This window comes from Miscanthus floridulus, chromosome 1 (genome assembly GCF_019320115.1).
Source record: "Miscanthus floridulus cultivar M001 chromosome 1, ASM1932011v1, whole genome shotgun sequence".
NCBI classification, from domain to species: domain Eukaryota; kingdom Viridiplantae; phylum Streptophyta; class Magnoliopsida; order Poales; family Poaceae; genus Miscanthus; species Miscanthus floridulus.
Genome location: NC_089580.1, coordinates 133,407,389 through 133,427,589, shown reverse-complemented (window position 1 = coordinate 133,427,589; position 20,201 = coordinate 133,407,389). Strand labels below are relative to the sequence as shown.

Below are 20,201 nucleotides of genomic sequence, written 5' to 3'. Positions count from 1 at the left end.
GTCGTGCATAATGCATGTAATGGATTAAAAGCAAAGCTAACTGCTGGCTGAAAGAATCTTTACGGTCTACCTCTCAGTCTATTCATATAATAGTTAGCTATTTATTATTAATATATGATTCACTTGTCTCTCTCGTAAAAAAAATTTAGTTCTTGTGGCTAAGCCAGCTATAAACTTACAACATGTTTCTCCTCTCATCTCTCCTCCACCACAACATTTATGGCCTCCTTATGTATAGCTTGTTATTATACTTACTCTAACATTAACTACAATGGGGGGCGGGCGGGATCGATCAGCGGCCTGAACAAAATTGAACTGTGCATATGCTCTGTGCCTCGGAGGGATGTGGGTTTGCCCGGACAACTCATGGCATGATTTGGGGGAAAGTGGACGCATATATTAAAAGATAGTTCAATTGGATTTATTTAATTACTTACAAGAACTCACATGGATAGCCAGCGTTGGCGTTAGCTATGTAAAAACTTATCCACAATAGCAATTGCAGGAGAACTCACATCGCGTTCCCATGATATGTCCTCCGTACTATGGTCTCCTCCACTTAGATGGCAGCGTATGGCTTCTGTAGAGTCCACCACACACACAGGCCAGCCCCAAACACCAGCGATATGGCGAATCTTTGTAGTCTGTGATTTTGCAAGGGCTTTTGTATTTGCTTTCATCTCATCTATGGAATCAGAAAGACTCATGCCTCCACCAAAATATTTGCTTAGTTCTCGCACACCAATTGCCTTAGCCAGCCCAGTGTGGTTGCCAATCTTATGAGCCAGCGTAGTATCAAAATACTCTTTTAGTTCCTCAACTAAGCCAGAAGCAACCATATCATCAATACGGCGACACAGATACTCATTAAGAACCAGCTCATGCATATGGACCCAAAGTAGACAACTTTTGAACCTTAAATTTGGCTTATACTTTGGTATCAAAAAAGGATTGGCAAGGGAGGGATCAAGGTGGTCAGCAAGAAATCCATGCATAAGTGAGTTTGACCCACCTACCAGAACTGGAACTCGACCACGCCTTGCAATAGACTCCGCAGTAGTTGTTGCAATAGATCGAAAGGAAGGTACAGACACATCATCCGCAATTGATGAAATAACCCCAATTAAGTGATGAGGAATACCACCTTGATCATTCGGCCGGATCTTGTTAGTTGTGATGTCAAGACCAGCATATATTTGCATCTTGTCCGCATTTATCACTTCACCACCAATCACCTTGGATATGTCAATTGATAACTTCGTCTTGCCTGTGCCAGTGGCACCCATGATTACCACCGGTTTAATCGACATCATCTACGAGATGTAGTTTGATCCTGCAGAGGTGAGGGGGGATGGGGTGGAGTGGTAGAGGGGAAAGTGCTTCTTGCCCTTTAAACCCTAGGTCGACCAGCCCATGTATATGAAGAGTCGATGGTGTAGTCGGGCAAGAAGAGGGGATGGGGGTAAGTGCTGTGAGCGTTGATAACCTAGGTCTGGCAAACTAAACAATGTACACTAGCAGGCATTCCTATAACTACTTATGTACTACCATGGATACACTCTGCAGAAAAACTTAATTATGCACATGTATGTAGTAACGTAATGCAAAGATGTATGAGTACAATATAATATGTATCATATGTATGTGGACAAATCCATAGGTCCACAGGTGTGGCGAATGGAAGGAACTTCCTCTAGACAATCAAAGAAGAGGCAACCCGGCAAAGGAGAAGCTGAAGTGTCAGGTGCCTGCACATATTTCTTTACTTTCCCATCCTCTCATGTATTTGTGCAAAAGTCATGTTCTGCCTATAATCAGTTCGAGGACGTCATGACCATCTCCTTTCCATTTCTTTCATACTCTTGCTTGCTAGATCTCTTGTTATCATCTCTAATTGTAGGTTACTTTGTCCCGTTCTGATGATTTCATTCTTTGGACATTTAAGGGACATGCTCCATTGTAGATAACATTGTGCCTAGTTTTGTTGTCTTTGTGTGCTCGTGTTATGCCTACCACTATTTTGGCACGCTCCCACACAACCTGCACAAAGGCACGCGCATGCCCGTGAATAATGGAGAATGACCCTTAACCAAGCAACAACTGCTACCACAGTGTTACCTCACCATCGTTCATGTTGTGTGTGCCTACCATTGTTTAGGCGTGCATCCACAGGAACTACGCAAAGGCACCCACGTGCCCGGAAATAATGGAGAATGCCCTTGAAGTGCCCAACAACTACTGCCACAATGTCACCTCACCACCGCCCTTGGCACTACACGACATCACCCGTGTCGACGCCACAGTCGCTCGCATTAAATGCGGTTCTTGCGCTGTTGGATACAACTCCATCCTTCTAGCTATAAAATTTGGTACCTCAGAGGTCTTCCATATCTCAAGAGGTAACACATCCTAGCTCAACTTCCTTCCCATCGAGTATCATCCCTCTCTCCCCATTTCTCTGCTCTCCTATAGGAATCGAGCGGCTACAGCGGCCTTCCTCTTCGCCGGTGTCCTTATCAAGGTGAGAAAACCATGACCATCTTTATGAAATCTTACCCTCTCCTATATATTACAAAAAATGACTTACCCTCCTTTTCAATGATTCCCCAGGCTTGGGTACACGGCCCAACGGCCGACGGCTCCGTTCGCTTGGAGGAATTTTGGAGGAATTTGGAGGAATCTAGATGAATTTGTGAGAGAAAAACACTGTTTCCGATGAAAAAAGAAGCAGATCAAGTCGGGTTTAAGGGCAAGGTCCCTGACTAGTACAAACATGGACCGAGTGCTACTCCTCCTACACAATAATCCCTGAGTCCCTGACTAGTAGATCAGCAGGGAGGGACAGGCTCATGCATGTTTGGTACATTCTTTCTGGTGGATCGGATCCAACTACCTAAGTTCGACAACGTGCAATTAAAATGAACCCAGCAGCAGGACACACCACACATGCATACGCATGGATCCAGGGCTCTGCCCGCCCGGCCGTGAGAATTTTTTTTTTTAGTCCCTAGGATACGCATCTTGAAGCCAAAGGCATCAAATAATGGTACAGTGATAGAGGGAGGAGATCTTCCTTTTGGGGACAAGGTTGCGTATGGCCTTGCTGTACCACTGGAATCTGCCTCGGAAAGGGCGCGGTGCTTACCCAAAAATTGGCTTTTGGATGATTGGGCAGTTGCTGCTGCTGCTAATCATCTACTAGCTTTTCTGTAGGAAGCTACATACGCAAACTAGCCTAACCTGCACAGCGATTATCTTAGTATAAGTTCAGGGCTTCAGGCACCATGTGCCACATGCTCCTCTTCCTCCTTTTTGTTGTTGTGGCGGTGGTGGCGGTGTGTAGGTTGATGTGTTGCCTCCAGCTCCGAATCGAAGATCACTACATTCTTGATCTGATCGAGAATCGAGATCAGAAGAGCAGTAAGCAAGCAGAGTTATACTACCATGGCCTTGAGAATCTTGATCTTGTCAGCTACTGTTCCAAGTAACACCATAAAATCTGAAGGCGTCTACTCTCTTGTAGTACTAGTGAAGGGTGCAGATAAATTTGGTGACTGAATTGGTGTGAGATATAGTATGAAGCACTTACAAAGTCTGGTTCACATTGGAACATTCATGGACCACTATAAGATGAACAAATTTTTAGCATGATAGAGTATGGTTCTAACATATGGCACATGTGGTTCTAACATTACATAGATGAGTTTTGTAGCTGCAGCAACATCCTAATTGTACATAGCGTGATAGCTAGTAGGCGGTACAGCAACGGCTGATACCTGATGGTTTTCTACACTACGCCGCATCATAGGCAGCAATGGTACCTTGCTTTATGTACAAATCGTTCGGTAGAGTAATTATACATGTTGATTGGATGGACAGTGATGATCATCTCTGTATTTTGGATCTTGGTCTGAAAGGTCTCTGTCCATGGAGGCTCCGGTGTTGCTCCTGGATGAATCTGTTTGTGGATTTGATTGTGTTAGTTTTGTTTTCTCTGTGAATTGTAACATAAATGTAATGTGAATGGCTAAGAAATGTACCTGAGTCCTGGTAACGACGCATGCACTCCGTGTGGTGGCTGCATCCGGCCGGATATGTAGCCTGGGAAGCACGAGAGAGAGAGTATATGGTGACGACTGTGGCTTGTTTTGTTTGTATTTTAAGACAATGCAACTACCTTCCTAGAATAAATCAATTTTGTCCATTAGGAAATAGGAATGAAATGCAAGAACCAATAAATTCTAGAGATTTACCAATAACTATTTTTCTATTTCACCTTGTGAATCGGTCCATGGTGTCTCTCCTCCAAGGGGACTGCAATCCATCATGCTCCAGCCTCTCACCATAGCCCACTTGAGGTTTGTGGTCCATTTCCTCCAGCAGCACCGGCGCTGCCGTGTGCCAACACCTCTGCCCGTCGCTGTTGCTCCCAGCGCCAAAGTCGACCTTGCATCGTTGGAGTTGTAAATTCCTTTAACAAATTATGGCTATTTACTGGGATCGAAGAAACACTGAATTCAGTGACCAAAGATTTGTGTTGCTGATATGAAATTAGGGAACAAAGCAAGCATATGAGATAGGTTGACAGTATATAGCTCAAACAGCACATAAGAAATTCCAAACGGTGAGAAGCATGCCAGTTCTCATAGTAAACTGAGAACTACCCAGCAGGCTTGTCACCATGGACATTGCAAGAGTCTGGGTACTGGTAAACTGCAGGCAACTAATAACAGAGGAATGTTGCTTACCAATGGATCCTTTAGTTAGTTATCACACAACCCGATCTCCAAGATGCATAAGTACCTCTTTCCCAATAGGCTCGTCACCATGAATATGCATAAGTATCTCTTTCTGAATAGCAACAGTTCTGAAATCTGAGTTGAAAATAGCCGCAAAGAAAAGAAGAAATGAACATGTCCATAAGCTAGTATTTAACTGACTGATGCAAGACAGACATGAAAAGGCATTGGCAGGGTGGCTAAACAAACCAGAAGAATAGCAAAGTATATTGCTCGTATTTCACTGTCCGAAATCCCTAAACTTGTTAGCTGCACAAATCCCAATCAAGCCCGCTGCACACTGCATAATGTCAGGTTGCACTAAGCTAAAAAAAGAATAAAAATCTGAAATTGCGTAGCCAATCCAGAGATAAAAACAATCTCAATCCAAAGATAAAATAGAGAGGATGTATCCAGTTGAGGTTGCAATCCCTAAGAACAATGAGCATTTGTATCAGTTAACAAAATATAAAGAGGAAGAGTCTATTTTTTTCTTACTTGATACAGTAATGCTATACAAATGGAATACATCATGTCCAAGAGCACCCCAAAGTGATCTTATTCCCACAACAGAAGACATATCAGCCCTGAAAAGGCATGAGATCCAAAACCACCCTTGATTTTTTTTTTGGGTCTAGAATTGAGTTAGTATCAAGTCAGGTTTGTTTGCACTGCCTTCATAACTGAACCAATTGTGATATTAGAATCTGCTAAAGTTGCTATGAATGTGTTTTTTTTGTTTGGTTAGATGGAAATATATAGAGATTGAGGACAAACCTTGATCACTTCTGCCTAGAACTGAGGAAGTTTGAAGTCAGGTTCCTTTGCGCCGGGCAACATGATTTGTTGGGATGTAACTATCTTTGGAATATGTGAGCAAACAATAGTTGTAGCATTCTTTTCCTGTTGGTGATGTTAAAGCAATCTTCTCTGTCCTATCACGAGGATAGACTACAGGCCATGAGGAAATAATTAGTAACGCATGGAGAAAATGGTAACGTAATGATGCAGCAAATCTGTCAAGAGAGGACGGCAAAAACGCATTTGATACAGCAAGTACTACCAGGTTATCAAGAAAAGGATAAACCATATAAGGCAGATGTAGTAGCACTAACTGAAAATTAATGACGTTACTACCTTATAACACAATAGCAATAAAAGATAATTAATGGAAGAGTAAGTCTCTCAAAGCAACACTAACATTCATGAACAATGTATTTAAGGGATGATCCATTTATGTGAAATACAGGAGCCTTAATTGAAAATGGGACTATATGTGGAACTTTTTCAAGAAAAAATGATCTAGTAATCAGTATCGATGGAAACTTGTGTGAGCTTATTTGCCTTTTTTTTGCGATGCTTTGGTCTGAGGCTTAATGTAACTAAATTAAGCGAACTTAATTCTTAGAGACACTTAATAGAGGAAGTTGTACTGCACTTTGCTAAGCACTAAGTATCAGTGCCCATATTTAAACCTTTAACCCTCACTGACCCCTGCTATTCTATTTGAACAAATCCAAATGCATGTATAACCCCGACTCCGTTGTTTTATAAAGGGAGCAAGCCTCACTGTAATACCATTATATATAAAAGAACTGCACTAATAAAAGTGGAGCACCACTATTCTGAGGGAGCATCATACCTTTTATGGAGCAGTGCTGCAAGGAATCATGCTAACATTAGTGTTTACATACCAGGCTGCAACAATTAAAGCAAAATCCAGCTAAATTAGATTTAGCTAAATTAAATTCAGCTATATTTTTTTTGGTTTTAGGCAGCTGTGAGCAGAATGCACAACATGGACAGGAAAAAGAGAAGTACTGCATTAGCGAGACTGCCATTGTGGATAATATAGCATGTAACACTATGAACGAAACTAATTAGTAACATGAGCACACACCTGAGCAGACTAACACGACGGTGTCAGAGGTGGCGAACTTGTAGAGCAGACTCCCAGCAATGAAATGGAAGGACGAGCCTAGGCAATAGGCTGTGTCAACGGAGCTCTGAACAGATGAAGGCGTCACTATAACATGGGCAGCAAAAAGAATCTCACAGCATTGGCGACACCGCCAATGTGGATAATACAGCATGTAACACTATGAACGAAACTAAGTAGTAGTATGAGCACACACGTGGGCATACTAAGACGCCGCCGTCAGTATCGGTGAATGTGTAGAGCAGGCTGCCCGCAACGAAATGGCAGCAACAGCTAAAGCAACAGGGCCTGGTAAGGAGGCAGCAACAGTTTAGGCAACAGGGTCTGGTAAGGAAGCCAAGAACAGGTAAAGGCATCACCCAGACTTCTACTCAAAATAAAAACTGAAAAGGAAGCGATGGCAGTTGCCACGGAGATAAACAGAAAAGGATTTAACCTGGAAACCAACGAAGCCGGAATAAAGCGACGGAGAGCAGCCGCCTGAACCACCAAAGTGACTGCGCCGACGGCAGGGCGGGGGAGGGGGGAGCCAACGCTGAGCACCCCTCCCCCGCACTCCCCACACGGTTAAACCTGGCCCAGAAAACTGCACTGAACCACGATGACAGGAACGGCGAAGCGCTCGGATCTGTCAACCAATCGACGATTGGAGCAAGGCATCATTTAGATCTAAGAGGAGGCAAGCAAGGAGCAGCGTGGACCAATCGGACGGAAAAGAAAAATGCGAGGCATAACCTGAGAGTTCTTGGAACTGGCGGCGAGGTACGACGCAACGGCGGCGGCGGCGGCGATGGTGCTAGGGTTAGCTTTCGCACTGTTGCAGCTATCCCTTGACGCACCACCACTCCGGCAACGGCGGCAGGCAAAACTCCAACACAGCGGCTCCGGCGGACAACGGAAACAGAGGGGTATGACAGAGGCGGCGGCACAATCCCGGCGAACGGCGACGAAAGCCGCGGGCGGATAGGAGGTGCGGAAAACGGAGCTGAGGACGGAGGGGACAAGAAGAGTGTAGAAGGGCGTAGAGTGGACCGGGAGGATTCTACCAAGATTTGTCCGATTTGGACGGGAAGCCGTGTGGACGTCACGGGGACCGCAGGAATCAACGAGGAATCTCGGAAATCCGGTCAACAGGAGCGGATTCCGATTTTAAGAAATCCTGACGCGGCTAATCTATGCCGTTAATTGAGGGGATCAGACGGCTGAACTAACAGCTTGTTCGGCTTGGCTGAATTGGCTGGCTGAGGCTGATGCTGGACCAGCCAGCCCAGCCAGCCAATTCCAGCCTTCAGCCAGCCTCCGGCCAACAGCTCCAGCCTCTGGCCAGCCTCCAGCCAACAGCATGTTTTCAAAAGTTCAAAGAATGGCGGCAACAACATCTGCTTTTGAGCCAATAGTAGCTCATGCTGAGTTCAAAATATCAAATTCAAACTACCAGCCATGTCACGATCATGCTGATTTCGAAATTACAGCTAACAACAACAAGTTCAACCATGAATTTATAGTCCGTATGTAACATCCACACAACACACATACAACATTTGTTCCATCGATTCACAATAACTTGTACAACATTTACTAACCAAATATGATGACAGGTCTTAATGCACTAAAATCTTCAGCTTCAGAGAAGACTTACAAAATCTCAAGGTTCATCAAATTTGCAATCTGATCTGGCAGCACACCAGTCAAGTTATTGTTGTTAAGGTACCTGAGAGACAAAACTCAACAATCAGCAAAGACAGCACTCACCATTCACAAGAGAGGGAAGCATTTGGTAGCATGTCATATTTTCACTTACAGATTTCTCAGGGAAGGGAAGCCAATCCCATTGCCGATAAAGCTCCTGAACGGCTGGTATTCTAGTTGAGCCACCAACAAGAATAACTTCATCAATATCTTTGAATTGCAACTTTGCATCTCTAAGGCCATTGTCCACAGGTGTCCTCAGCCTGAATGACAATTTGCCAAAAAATACATATCAGCAACAAGTTCTATCTTCCATCCAATCGGACCATATTTAACCAAATGCTAGTAGCTGTCAGAAACATGCATAATTATGTACATCTATAATCTTTGATGTGACTATGCTATCATGGGCCATAATTATGTACCTGTCAAGGAGATCTGAGCATAGCTCTTCAAATTTAGCCCTGGTAAGAGTAGTCTCAATATGCTTGGGGCCATCTACAATAGCTGTAATAAAAGGCAAGCTGAAGGAACAAATAAAAAATTAGAATAAAGAAAGCAAAAAAAAACATGCTTTAAGGATGTTAGTGCTGAGAATAAACAACCTTATGTTTGTTTGGGTCAAAGATGACAGCTCCATCTTTGCCTTCTCAGCTGCTTCTGTCAATTGCTGCATAGCTTGCTTATCTTTTAGCAAGTCAATGCCCTCATAATTCTTGAAGTTTCCAGCGAGCCAATCGACAATTCTCTGAAAGCATATATGGCATTATAAAGACATGCGTTTTGCAGAAGCTTTGAGTTATGACATGCACAGCACCTGAAACATCGTTGAAGCAAGCAGGGACTGTGATCACTGCCTTTGTGACCTTGTCATTCAAAAACTTTGATGCGTCATCCACCAGCTTTGTCGGCACCTACAAGACATAAAATGTACAGCAGCCTGGATCAGAAAGAGTATGTACAATCAAAATACATCTTGCATAACAGTTAGTTTCAACGGCTAGTCATATCTGTTTCTATGTACAATCAAAAGTTAACCAAACTAAACCCTTTGGAAACTTCAAAGATGTATTCTTTTACTCACCTTCAATAAGAGGCTTCAGTTTTTCTTCAAGCCACTCAATATTCTTCTCCAAGTAATCCATGCAATACACAAGCCCTGACATAGAATTGAACACCTTAGAGAAAGATGCCATATTATTAAAACAAAAGCAGGTAATACAACTTCACAGCAGTAGATGAACAGCAGCATTACCTCAACTTTCCTAAATCAGACACCATTACACAAAACCATAGATATTAACTCCCTAACTCCAGAGATTGGGGTTCCCCTATTTAGCTCAACCCACTCTGGCAGCTCATACGAAGGTGGATCTGCGTCGTACTTATGCATCCACAAATAATTATCTAAAGCAAAGCATGAAATGATTATCATAGCCTAGTTCATCCTACTACAGTACGGCACCCCGTCCAGAATCTGCCAACGTTCTTTCAACACCCCAAACCTCCTTTCAATGACATTTCGCAACTTCGCATGAATGTAGTTGAATTTCTCCTCCCTCTGCAACTACTGCAAATCTATGCCCCTAAAATCGTTGATGTGATACCTTGTGTTTCTGTAGGGGGTCATGTAACCTGGCATCTCCCTATAACCCACGTCCGCCAGGTAATACCGGCCTACAAGCGATGAAAACAGTGAGAAATCCATCACCTGTCATAGCAAATTGAACAGGAGTATGCTGCTGAGGGATGTGAACATCAAGGCATCACGAACCTGCTGGGGGATGTGGGAATGAAGCGTCTTCCTGACAGTCTTTCAACACCGCCATGTCATGGCATGCCCCTGCCTTCCCGGCCCCCACGTATGTGAAACGGCCATCCATATCCACTATGGTACAAACATTAATTGATGTTGCGCCTTTCCTATTGTAGAAATCAGCCTTTGCTTCACGGTTAACCTCAACCTTTATGTGCGTGCCATCTATAGCACCTATGCATCCATCAAACCATGGTGCATATGCAGCAAGTTTGTGGCTTACGCGTGCGTAGTTCCTATCTACTGGCACTAGGACACTATTTGCCCACCTATACAAAACCTCTGTAACTACTGTAATCTTTCTGCTAACTGTATCTAAAGACCTTTCAAATCTATCTTTGCAGTCTCTACTAGCCGATTGGTGGGCACAGGTCCAGATGTACATGCCTAGAGCTTCTACCGAGGTGCACTTATCTATTGATGGCAGGCCAAACGGCAGCAGGGTTTCATGCAAATGCATGAAGGCATCAAGCGACATGCGCAAATTGTCTAAACATCTGGTTTGGTCGGCAAGGGTAAGCTGTATTCATTGGGCTCCAGATAGCTTAGGAATGGGACAAGGAGGATTTACCTTAGGCATTTGCTGTGACAGAATACCTTTCAGAAGGACGACTGCTGCCTTCGCCAAGATCACAGTGCTCGGTCCATCACTAGAAGTATCGATGTACGACGACTCGTTAGTGCTGCTCATGCTGCTCATGATGATACCTGCAAATGGGCAGAAATCAGTCAGATTGTAATGCAGATATTAGGAACAAAACATTTGCTAATAAGTGAACATATCAAGATACCTCAACTAGGTAGCACCTTGAAAACAGGTTGGAATGTACAAGAGAAAAGTGATACATGTATAATGTCTTACAACACTCACATCACTACACAAAAATTTTATTCAAAACACGAGACAACGACATGCACTTAGTTCTCTGCAATGGTATTTGGTAATACAAAAAAACCGAACATAACGAAACAACAAACAGAATGAACTCAACATGCACATGGTGGATATCCGCAAATAGTAGAAAAACAAGAAATGTGCTGATCACTGGGACTTGTTGGAGAACACAAAGGCCCACGTCACATTGATCCAGATCAGCCGACCCTCTTTAGATTTCATTTTAAGAAAACCCTGACGACGGAGCCTATCTCTGCAAAGGTTTAGGGCTTGCACGAATACTACATCAGCCTCGCTGATACCATCTTGCATCAGAATGTCCTGGACTTGGGCCAACTCCTGAGCATCGATGTTACGACGGGCCTTCTGGTACCTAGCCTCTCTGAGAAATTGGCCCAGGTCTTCAAGGCACTCTTCTATGGATGGAGTTTGGCTACCCTTCTTGCTGCGAGGATTGTTAACTAAATATTCCCTATGGACTCTCTTCGAGGGCTGATGACTACTAGGTGGCACGATCGGCTCGTCCGACAAGGATTGAGGAGTGTGAGGGCTTCTATTACTGGGTGACTTGTCAGGTCGATGCCCCCCCCCGCAGATAGCAACTGGCCCCTGTCACGTGGGGTGCGTCCCCAAATCATGATCAGTTGTTCGCAGCATTGGGGCCGTTTGAACTTGTTTCTAGCGAATTGGCTACTTTCATGCACGTGTGCAAGTGATGGCGAAGTTAGTACTGAGTTAGTAGGAACCTAATTGCTAAAAAAAATGTCAAGGAAAAGCGTGTAGTTAGTACCCTAGGGCTGGCGCCGTACCACTCGGGGTCAGCTGTAACCTCTCCAGTCAGCGGGTCATGGCCTAGCCCAGTATGGGTCTGTCCGTCGCGCCAATTGAAGTAACAACGTTTCAACTCGTTGTACTTGTTCTGGCACCTTTTCTTGCTGTACCCGAGGGTCGTGGCTTCGTTGAATTCACGAACGACATTGCTCCACCCTAGTGAGGTTGGACCAGTGGAGTTCCAGTGACAGAGGTCTTTCTGCTTAATGATTAGGTCAAGAAGCAGAGAGGTTGTTCTGTCTTCCCAGCAAGCACGGTCCTGGTTCATCTGATTCAAGGATCGACAAAGCTATTAGTAATGCACCACTAGCAAAAATGCCAGAAGCATACGTGACTTAGCATAGCAAGTTGGAAACTCAGATAATAAGTGGTGGAGACACAAAGGCGAACTGCCAAAATGGGGAGACAGCGGGTCTATTGTGAACCCATTAGGAAAACAAACTAGATGGTTGACTACCATACAATAGAGGCCATGCCATAATTGCCCATGGAATAGAAGACATGTCAAGAAAACAAACTAGATGGCAACATGCAAGCACAAAGTCCAATTTGTTGTTAAAAAATCACAAAGGAGAATTAAAACCCAAATGCACTCACTATCACTGTAACATTACCAAAGGAGAATTACAATCCAAATCAAAACAGCAAATTGCCAAATCATATCCCTAACTTGCCTTTTGTGTCCGTTTGCAGCGTTTTGAGCGGAGGTTGTAGTGGCTGCTAGCAGTTGGAGAGCAAGACGAAGCCGACGACGCTGCCAGTTTGGGCAGCGTAGCTCACAACCGGATGGAACGTCCCTTCTATATCCGCAGTGCAATCATAGAGCACACTTGTAAGATGATAAATATAATCTGAAAATTGAACATTTACAGGGGTGAAGAACATTACATGTGTACTGTCTAACATAATGTGAAAAATAATATCAACACAGAATTCATTGTGTACTAAGTTAACACTAATGAAGCCTGAAGCTATACTAGTCACCGCTTAGGCAAGAATGAGCTAACACAATCAACTCTATGTACACATAGATTCAGAACAGGATAACAGTTAGTTTCAAAGGCATTGAAATTAGAAACAGCTATAACTAGAGTTCTAGTTTAAAAAAACTTAACATTTTACAAAGCTTATGCAAAGTAATACAACTTATTAGTTGTTACCAAAAGGTGATTCGAAGGTTAACTAAGCCATTAAGCATCATCTACCAGATCTGTTCAGAAAGTAATCAGAAACTTCATAAAATCTGTAGATAGAGCAGTTCTGTAATATAGAAAGAAGATGTGGGGATTTCTATCCGACACATACAGGAGCAGACATGAAAACATGTTGGATCTCAGATCCGGCTGGGTCAAACTGCAGCGGCGTCGGGTTCCGGGGGGCTTACCGTGGAGGAAGGAGTCGGCGTTGATGGAGGCGGGGTCCTAGGACAGAGGCCCGGGGAGAGAGCGGGAAACCCTAGCCGCGCGGGGGTGAAACTACAAGACGAACAGCTGCGGCCAGGTGAGAGGATGGCGGTGTGGGATTCGGGTTACATTGCTGGCCGAAGGCGCCGTCGATGGAGGCGGGGTGGGGGAAGGAGGAGGACGTCACTGTCACCGTAGCCCCGGCGAGGAGGACGGCGTAGAGAGGCGGCCGCGCCCGGATCCGGTGGCCACGGACGGCGCTCGGTGACGCGGCGCAGACCACCGCCGGTAAACGCGTGGAGAGACGGCGACGAGCGGCGCGTGTGCGTGGAACCCTAGCCACCGACGGGAGAAAGGGGAGAGTGAGAGACGCCGCACGCTGGAGCTGGACCGAGCAACGGTTATAAGACCAGCCGTTCGGCTGGTGCGGCCAGCTAGCCCAACCAGCCTACCGAACGGGCTGTAAAATGCGGCTCAGCACCAGCTAGCCCAGCCAGCCTACCGAACGGGCTGTAAAATGCGGTATTGCCGTATCTGCAGTAAGATGGCAGGATTATATCATAAAAACCTTGGTACTAGTAGTAGCTTCTGTTCTGAGAAGTGAGAACCCAGCGTCAGCGAGCACTGCTGTCTGTTGAGCACTGCAGCAGCAATCTTTTCTTGCCGTCCAGCAAGAATGCAAGAAGACCGTCGTCAACATCCGCAAACAAGAGAAAGGCAGCTTTACCGAGAACAGGGAGACATTGATCCTGCCATTCCACGCTCGAGTCTGAAACGCCTCTTCCTCCCTCCTCAAGTCCTCTGCTTTCGGCAGGCATCATTGCTGCGGCAGCGGAGTGGTCGAGTGGAGTTGGTGGTGGAGCCTTTTCAGATCAGATTCCTCAGATAAGAGAGCGAGGGGACGCCGGGACGGGAGCATCAAGCAGAGGCAGACACACGGCATCGGCAGCGCGCTGCAGTGCCAGTGCTCAGTGCTCAGTGCTCAGTGCAGGCCGCAGGCTTCCGACATCGGTGCACGCGTTGCCGGCCGGTCCGGCTCCGATTCTCGCGAGCCCGCCGAAAGCGGGGAGCACGGGCACACACTGGACAGTAGCTTCCCGCCTTCCCCTTTGCAGTGTGTGCACTGCAGTGGCAGCTTGTTTGCCTTCTCTTCCATTCCTCACGTCTTTCGGCACGCACAGGTCGTCGCTGCATCTGCAGCTTTCCTTAGCAGGCAGGTTCAAGCCCAACCCAACCACCAGCAAGCTGCGACTGCGACGGCGACGGCGACGGCGATGCGGCTCCCGATCAAGTCGCTGTTCCTGTTCTGGTCATGTCAAGTCAGCACTCATGCCGCAGCCCACGCCCACCGCCACGGATAGAGAGTGATGGGCACCGTGGCAGGACATGCATGCAGTCGCCCTGATGACGAGACTGCAGTGGCAGGTGGCAGCTTGTTTGCCTTCTCTTCAATTCTTCTGCATGTCTTTCGGCACGCACAGGTGGGCGCTGCATTGTTACCGAACTCTATCACTCTATTGGTAATTTGGCAGTAGTATGGGATACCAAAGGTCTCGAAATCCAGCAAGGTGCCGTGTTCGCCGCCGTCGTCGCCCTCAGGCACGGTTCTGATCAATGACCAAGTTGCTCTCTTCCTCGCAACCTTTACACGAAAGGGCAAATTGGTCCGCCTCCATATTTGGGCCTTGCCTCAGTTGACCCATTTAGGTCCAATAGCTCTGGGGTTCGCCTCTCTAGACCACGCTCCACCTCCTGTCTCAGCTTCTCTACCTGCTCTGTTTGGTTGTTGGGAGATGTCTTATGCAGCAAGGTAAATCTGCCCTTGAGGGCATATGCCCCTACCAACTGTGTCGTTGGATTCACATTGATAAGCCTAACGTCGTCGGTTCAATCAATACACCTATGCCTAATAATAAACAGAATTGGTAAGGTGAAGGCGTGTACGTGTGGTGTTGTGTGGTCTTGTGAAGGCGTGTACGTGTGGTGTTGTGTGGTCTTGATGATCATGAAGTCCGTCACCGGTTCGATTAATACACCTATACCGAATAATAAACAGGGTGAAGGCGTGTACGTGTGGTGTTGTGTGGTCTTGATGATCAGGAAGTCAGGACTTTTACACGCAGTTGTCAAACGTTCGGCGCGCTGGTCTATATAAACCAAGTGCAGCTAGCGCAACCAGTGCAGCAATCAGCAGACACACTCAGTGAAGAAACCACTCTTAGAGCAAGTAATGGCGGCGACGACCATGATGAAGGCGTCCTTGGTCTCGGTTGTGCTACTCTCTGCCTTCCTCATGGTGCAGGGCGATTTCATGCAGTGCTATTGCGTTTGCTTCAAGAAGTGCAAGCGCGAACATCCTAGTGCAAGCTCGCCACACATCGTGCTTCAACAACAGGCCGTGCAAGTTCGACTGTCACGTCGATATGCTTATCGGTGAGTTCATGCCTCGGAGAGCAAGGGTGGTACACCAGGAACTCGGATTTCGATGCTCCTCAATTATTCTACGTACTTCATAATAACTCTGATTCTCTTTGCCTACAGTAGTGTTGACGGTCGCCAGAGGCGGAGCTAGGAAGTTGATTTTTTGAATGTTAGGGGGCGTTGAATTTTCAAATTTTATTTGAATTTTAAAAAAAATAGTGGAAAATTCACGTTCATAGGGGGGCATGTGCCCCTGCCTGCCCCCTTGTCTCCGTCCCTGACGGTTGTTACAGCAAAAATAAACCATCAATTTAACCTATATTTATCCTTAAAATCAATCATCAATATAGGAGTAGATGTTTAAAACTAACAAATTCCACAAGTCTTGGTGAGTATTTGTATGCAGGCTGATTTATCTAGAAAACTGACCAAGTGGCCATATTATGTCAGCAAATCAAGATATTCCGCAACAAAACCGACTCTGCTGGCCTCCAATCCACCATCCATGACTTACCGCCAAAGATCAATGGTAGAGGAGGCCAGAGGGGGTCGACCGACCCCCCTAAGTCGGACGACCCCAGGGTCCCTCCTATCAGCCTCTCGTTAGACATGGATCCTCCACCGACATTGAGGGTCAATCTTCACAGTGCTTTGAAGTCGGTTTGGATTGGAGGGTCAAGATGCAGCCGTGCCATGGATTTATAGGCCCATAGGATGCCGGGTGACCCCTATAAAAGGACCACAGACCCCCTCCAGAAGGGATCGTGATTGAACAGAAGAATAATCCTTTAGAGTAGGCCCTATTATTTGTTCATAGAAAATAGAGAGACAAAGAGTAAGGGAAGAGTCTAGAGGAAGTATCAGGCTTGTTGGTGCTCTCTCTTCGACTTGTACCTTGACGGATTCAGGTTCTATTCAAGCCTGCATTTTGAAGACATCTCTAGTAATAGATTTCTAATTCAAAGTAAGTATTGTGTTTTTGTGTCCATCAGGATCACGACTTGTTTGAGTACTTTAATCCTTGTTAAGCTCCTGGGTTAAAGTCGTAATCGTTAGTATAGGCGTGGTGCTTAGACTTTTGGTTACTCGTGGATACACCCTATATTCCAAAATATGTGGTAGATCGCGTGAGCGACAGTCTCGTTGATCATTTGCACTCCATCTCCCGTCTGTAAGCCTAGTAGGACCCGGTTGCAGTCATACTCTGTTGTGCTCTTCCTTAGTAATGTTCCTAGGTGAACACTAGAATACAAATATATCTTAAGTTAGAAGTTAAGATCCTTAGAAGTCCTCTCTACACTTCTTTATCTTTAACCTTGTTGCTATTTCTGGTTAAGTTAGTTTGTTCTTAATCTCACACGTTTTCTTGTGGATATGATACTCATAATACTTATTCGAAAAACTACTTCAATATCCATGTACTTGCGGATTTTTTTGCATGCCACCACAGGTGTCAACAAGCTTTTTTTATCGCAATTGGCCCTATAAATATTTATGACTCCAAATAGATATACTCTAAAATATATTTCATGACGAATCTCATAATATATATTTACTATAATAAATATTAACATCTTTAAATTTAGTCAAACTTAAGATGTTTGGACATAATAATACTATGCTAACTGCATCTTTTATGGGACAGAGGGAGAAAAAAATATTAGATGTGAATTGTGTAGATAGATAGACGAAGATAGATGGCATAGATGTATTTCAGGTCCCACAGAGACTTCCTTCTCCGTGTATCGGTGCACACATACACCTAGGCCCTTATGCTTTCTTGTTAACACAAGATATCGAAAATGTTCATCATTCACCCTGTTCGCTTGATCGTATCAGCCATGTTTATCAGCTATGATACAGTATTTTCCTCTCACAACAAAACAACATCACCTAGCTTATAAGCCACAGAAACGATCAAGCAAACAGGGTGATTGTATCTGACTCTGAATGCAGCCCTAAAATAAATGTGCACGAATCCTCATTTGAATATCGCCATTGTACACCTAGACCATCGTGCTATCATGTACTCCTTTGTCCTTTAATATTAGTCGCCATGAGAAGCGTGCCGGTCAAACTTTCTTAATTTTGACTATATTTATAAAAAATATTAGCAATATTTATATTTTTAAATAAATTTATTGTAAATATAGATTCAACAATCTATCTAACGATACTAATAATGTATCATAAATACTAATATTATATATATATATATATATATATATATATATATATATATATATATATATATATATATATATATATTTGGTCAAAGTTAAGGCGCGTTTGACTCTCGAGAAATGAGAAGGACATATAAAAAGGGACGGAGGGATTAATATAAGGCATTGTTCATCTAAACGGCCGTTTAGCATATTTAAACACCGTGTAAACGCTACACGGTGGTGCGCCGTTTCCGTTTAATCACCCGTTTACCCCGTTTAATTGGCCGTTTAGCCCGTTTAATGGGACGTTTTGCCCGAATAATGGCTAAACGGTAGGTAACCGACTGTTTACCGTTTAGCGTTTAGGAAAACACTGATATAAGGACATCTTTTTTGTGATTGTATACAAGGATATCCAAATAAAGCGTTTATTATCAGTATATCCATTTGGATATCTGATATCTGTTGCTTTAGTTAGAGCTCTGCATTAACACGTACTTGAGCTCTCAAAAGCTCTATAAATAAATTATAAGTATGCACGTACTGCACCACCAATCTACCATAGTGGCATAGTCTCCGTACCATTCCTTCCATTGGCCTATCAAGCTAGTATCAGCGAAACAGTAGCTAGAGACGAACATTGGCGTTATGGCGGCAGCAACGACGACGACAATTTCCCCCACGCTCGCCGTGGTGCACCTCTGTTCCGCGTCCTTGGTGGCAACCGGCGGCGCCGGTGGCCGCCACCATCTTGAGGCCAGGAAGGGCAACGACCTGGTGGCGAAAACGTGCGCCTTGCCGAGAATCTACTCGGGAAGGATGGTGTGAAGGATAACTTTGATCTGTTCCAGGAGGCTGCTCGATAGCTTAAGGACAAGTACTTTTAGAAAAAGTTGGAGCAGGTCAGAACCTCATCAAATGCAGAAGGTAGACAATGGCTTGCAGGTTTGATGAGGGATTTGGAGAAATGGACAAGAGCTCACGACACCGGTGGACGGAGGTACGAGTTTCAGTGCAGCAACATGGCAGAGTCATTCAATAAGTTGCTATTGGGGATACGTAGTATGCCCGTGAATGCAATCGTTCAATTCACCTTCTACAAGCTTGTTGCCTGGTTCAACGATAGATACGCCCATGCATTGAAGTTGCAGAGTGATGGAGAGATATGAGCTCCGAAACCAAAGGCACACCTAGAGAAGACAAATGAAAAGGCTAGCACACATGAGGTTACATGCTTTGACCACGCCACAAGAACTTATCAGGTCGAGCATAGGGGCGGTACAACGTCCGACGGCGAGGTACGAGAGTCGAGGATGCATGTGGTTATCCTCCAAAATTTCACATGCACTTGTGGTAAACTAAGGCAGTACCACTTTCTATGTTCCCATTTGGTGGCAGCAGTTAGGCATCGCAACTATAATATCGAGAGTAGGACACCTCACGAGTTCAGTGTCAACACGCTTGTGCACACATGGAGCCCCCGCTTCGTGCCTTTCTAGGACCCTGGAGAGTGACCTCCATATGATAGGCCAAAGTACATTGCGGATCCAACTTACTATTGGAACAAGCGTGGATCAAGGAAGAGGACGAGGCACAGGATGGTTATGGATCAGATACCCGGAAGAACGAGGCATGGGAGAGGAACCCCATTTCTTACTGACCCCGAGCAGTATGAGTGCGGCAAGTGTGGTAGATTAGTGAGGTGCGACTATTGGTTGTTTTCATTATTTCATATTTGTCGTATTCATTTAATTAATTATGCATGTCTGAATTTATGCATGTAATTATGTCAATTACTGTACATTTCTAAGTTCATATTTTATTGTATATTGAATTTCTATTGAATTGACTTTTTTTGTAGGATGACGCAATTCCACCCACTCAACCCGACGTACAAGGCGACCCACCGATGACGTCTCATAGCGGAGGGGCAGGTAATAATCTATACGTTTTGTTCAAATTTTTATGAGAGCGTACATGTGTTCGTGAAGTAACGGGAGACTATGTTTTATTCCATGCAGGACCTTTCGCTCCTTCGTCCTAGAACCCACAATGGGTTCTTGGACATGCAGTACGACAATAGATACACTGCTTTTCTACAAAGAGCTGGCCTGGATGTCATCTCTTTTCAGGTTCGTCGTGGGTTGCCCAAGTTCAACTCAGCAGCCATAACTACGTTGGTTGACAGGTATTATCTTCAATCATTGTCTCCATCCATGGTCATTTGTTTATGCGCTTGCCTTTTTAACATGTAATCTTGCTTT

At 44.8% G+C, this 20,201-nt stretch overlaps 1 protein-coding gene and 1 long non-coding RNA gene across 14 annotated transcripts; both read right to left on the bottom strand.

Annotated features, from left to right (window-relative positions):
* Positions 1-467: 467 nt before the first annotated feature.
* LOC136463506 (adenylate isopentenyltransferase-like) lies at positions 468-1,310 on the bottom strand. Its single transcript, XM_066462501.1, has one exon. It carries the CDS (start codon positions 1,308-1,310, stop codon positions 468-470), a length of 843 nt encoding a protein of 280 aa, XP_066318598.1.
* Positions 1,311-3,669: 2,359 nt separating this feature from the next.
* Positions 3,670-7,748, bottom strand: LOC136494067 (uncharacterized). Of its 13 annotated transcripts, XR_010768481.1 has the most exons (12): positions 7,453-7,748; positions 7,154-7,345; positions 6,914-7,005; positions 6,679-6,784; positions 6,421-6,476; positions 5,556-5,729; positions 5,277-5,365; positions 4,989-5,079; positions 4,749-4,874; positions 4,277-4,446; positions 4,041-4,101; positions 3,670-3,958 (listed from the first exon to the last, which is right to left on the bottom strand). It is a non-coding gene; the product is annotated as an uncharacterized lncRNA (long non-coding RNA). The 13 variants fall into 13 exon arrangements; XR_010768485.1 differs by having other exon boundaries at positions 4,989-5,365; positions 6,914-7,041; XR_010768508.1 differs by having other exon boundaries at positions 4,254-4,446; positions 4,989-5,365.
* Positions 7,749-20,201: the final 12,453 nt, after the last annotated feature.

What these genes read in the sequence shown, in the direction of transcription:
- LOC136463506 (XM_066462501.1), bottom strand. Translation starts at nt 1,310, where the DNA reads ATGTCGATTAAACCGGTGGTAATCATGGGTGCCACTGGCACAGGCAAG.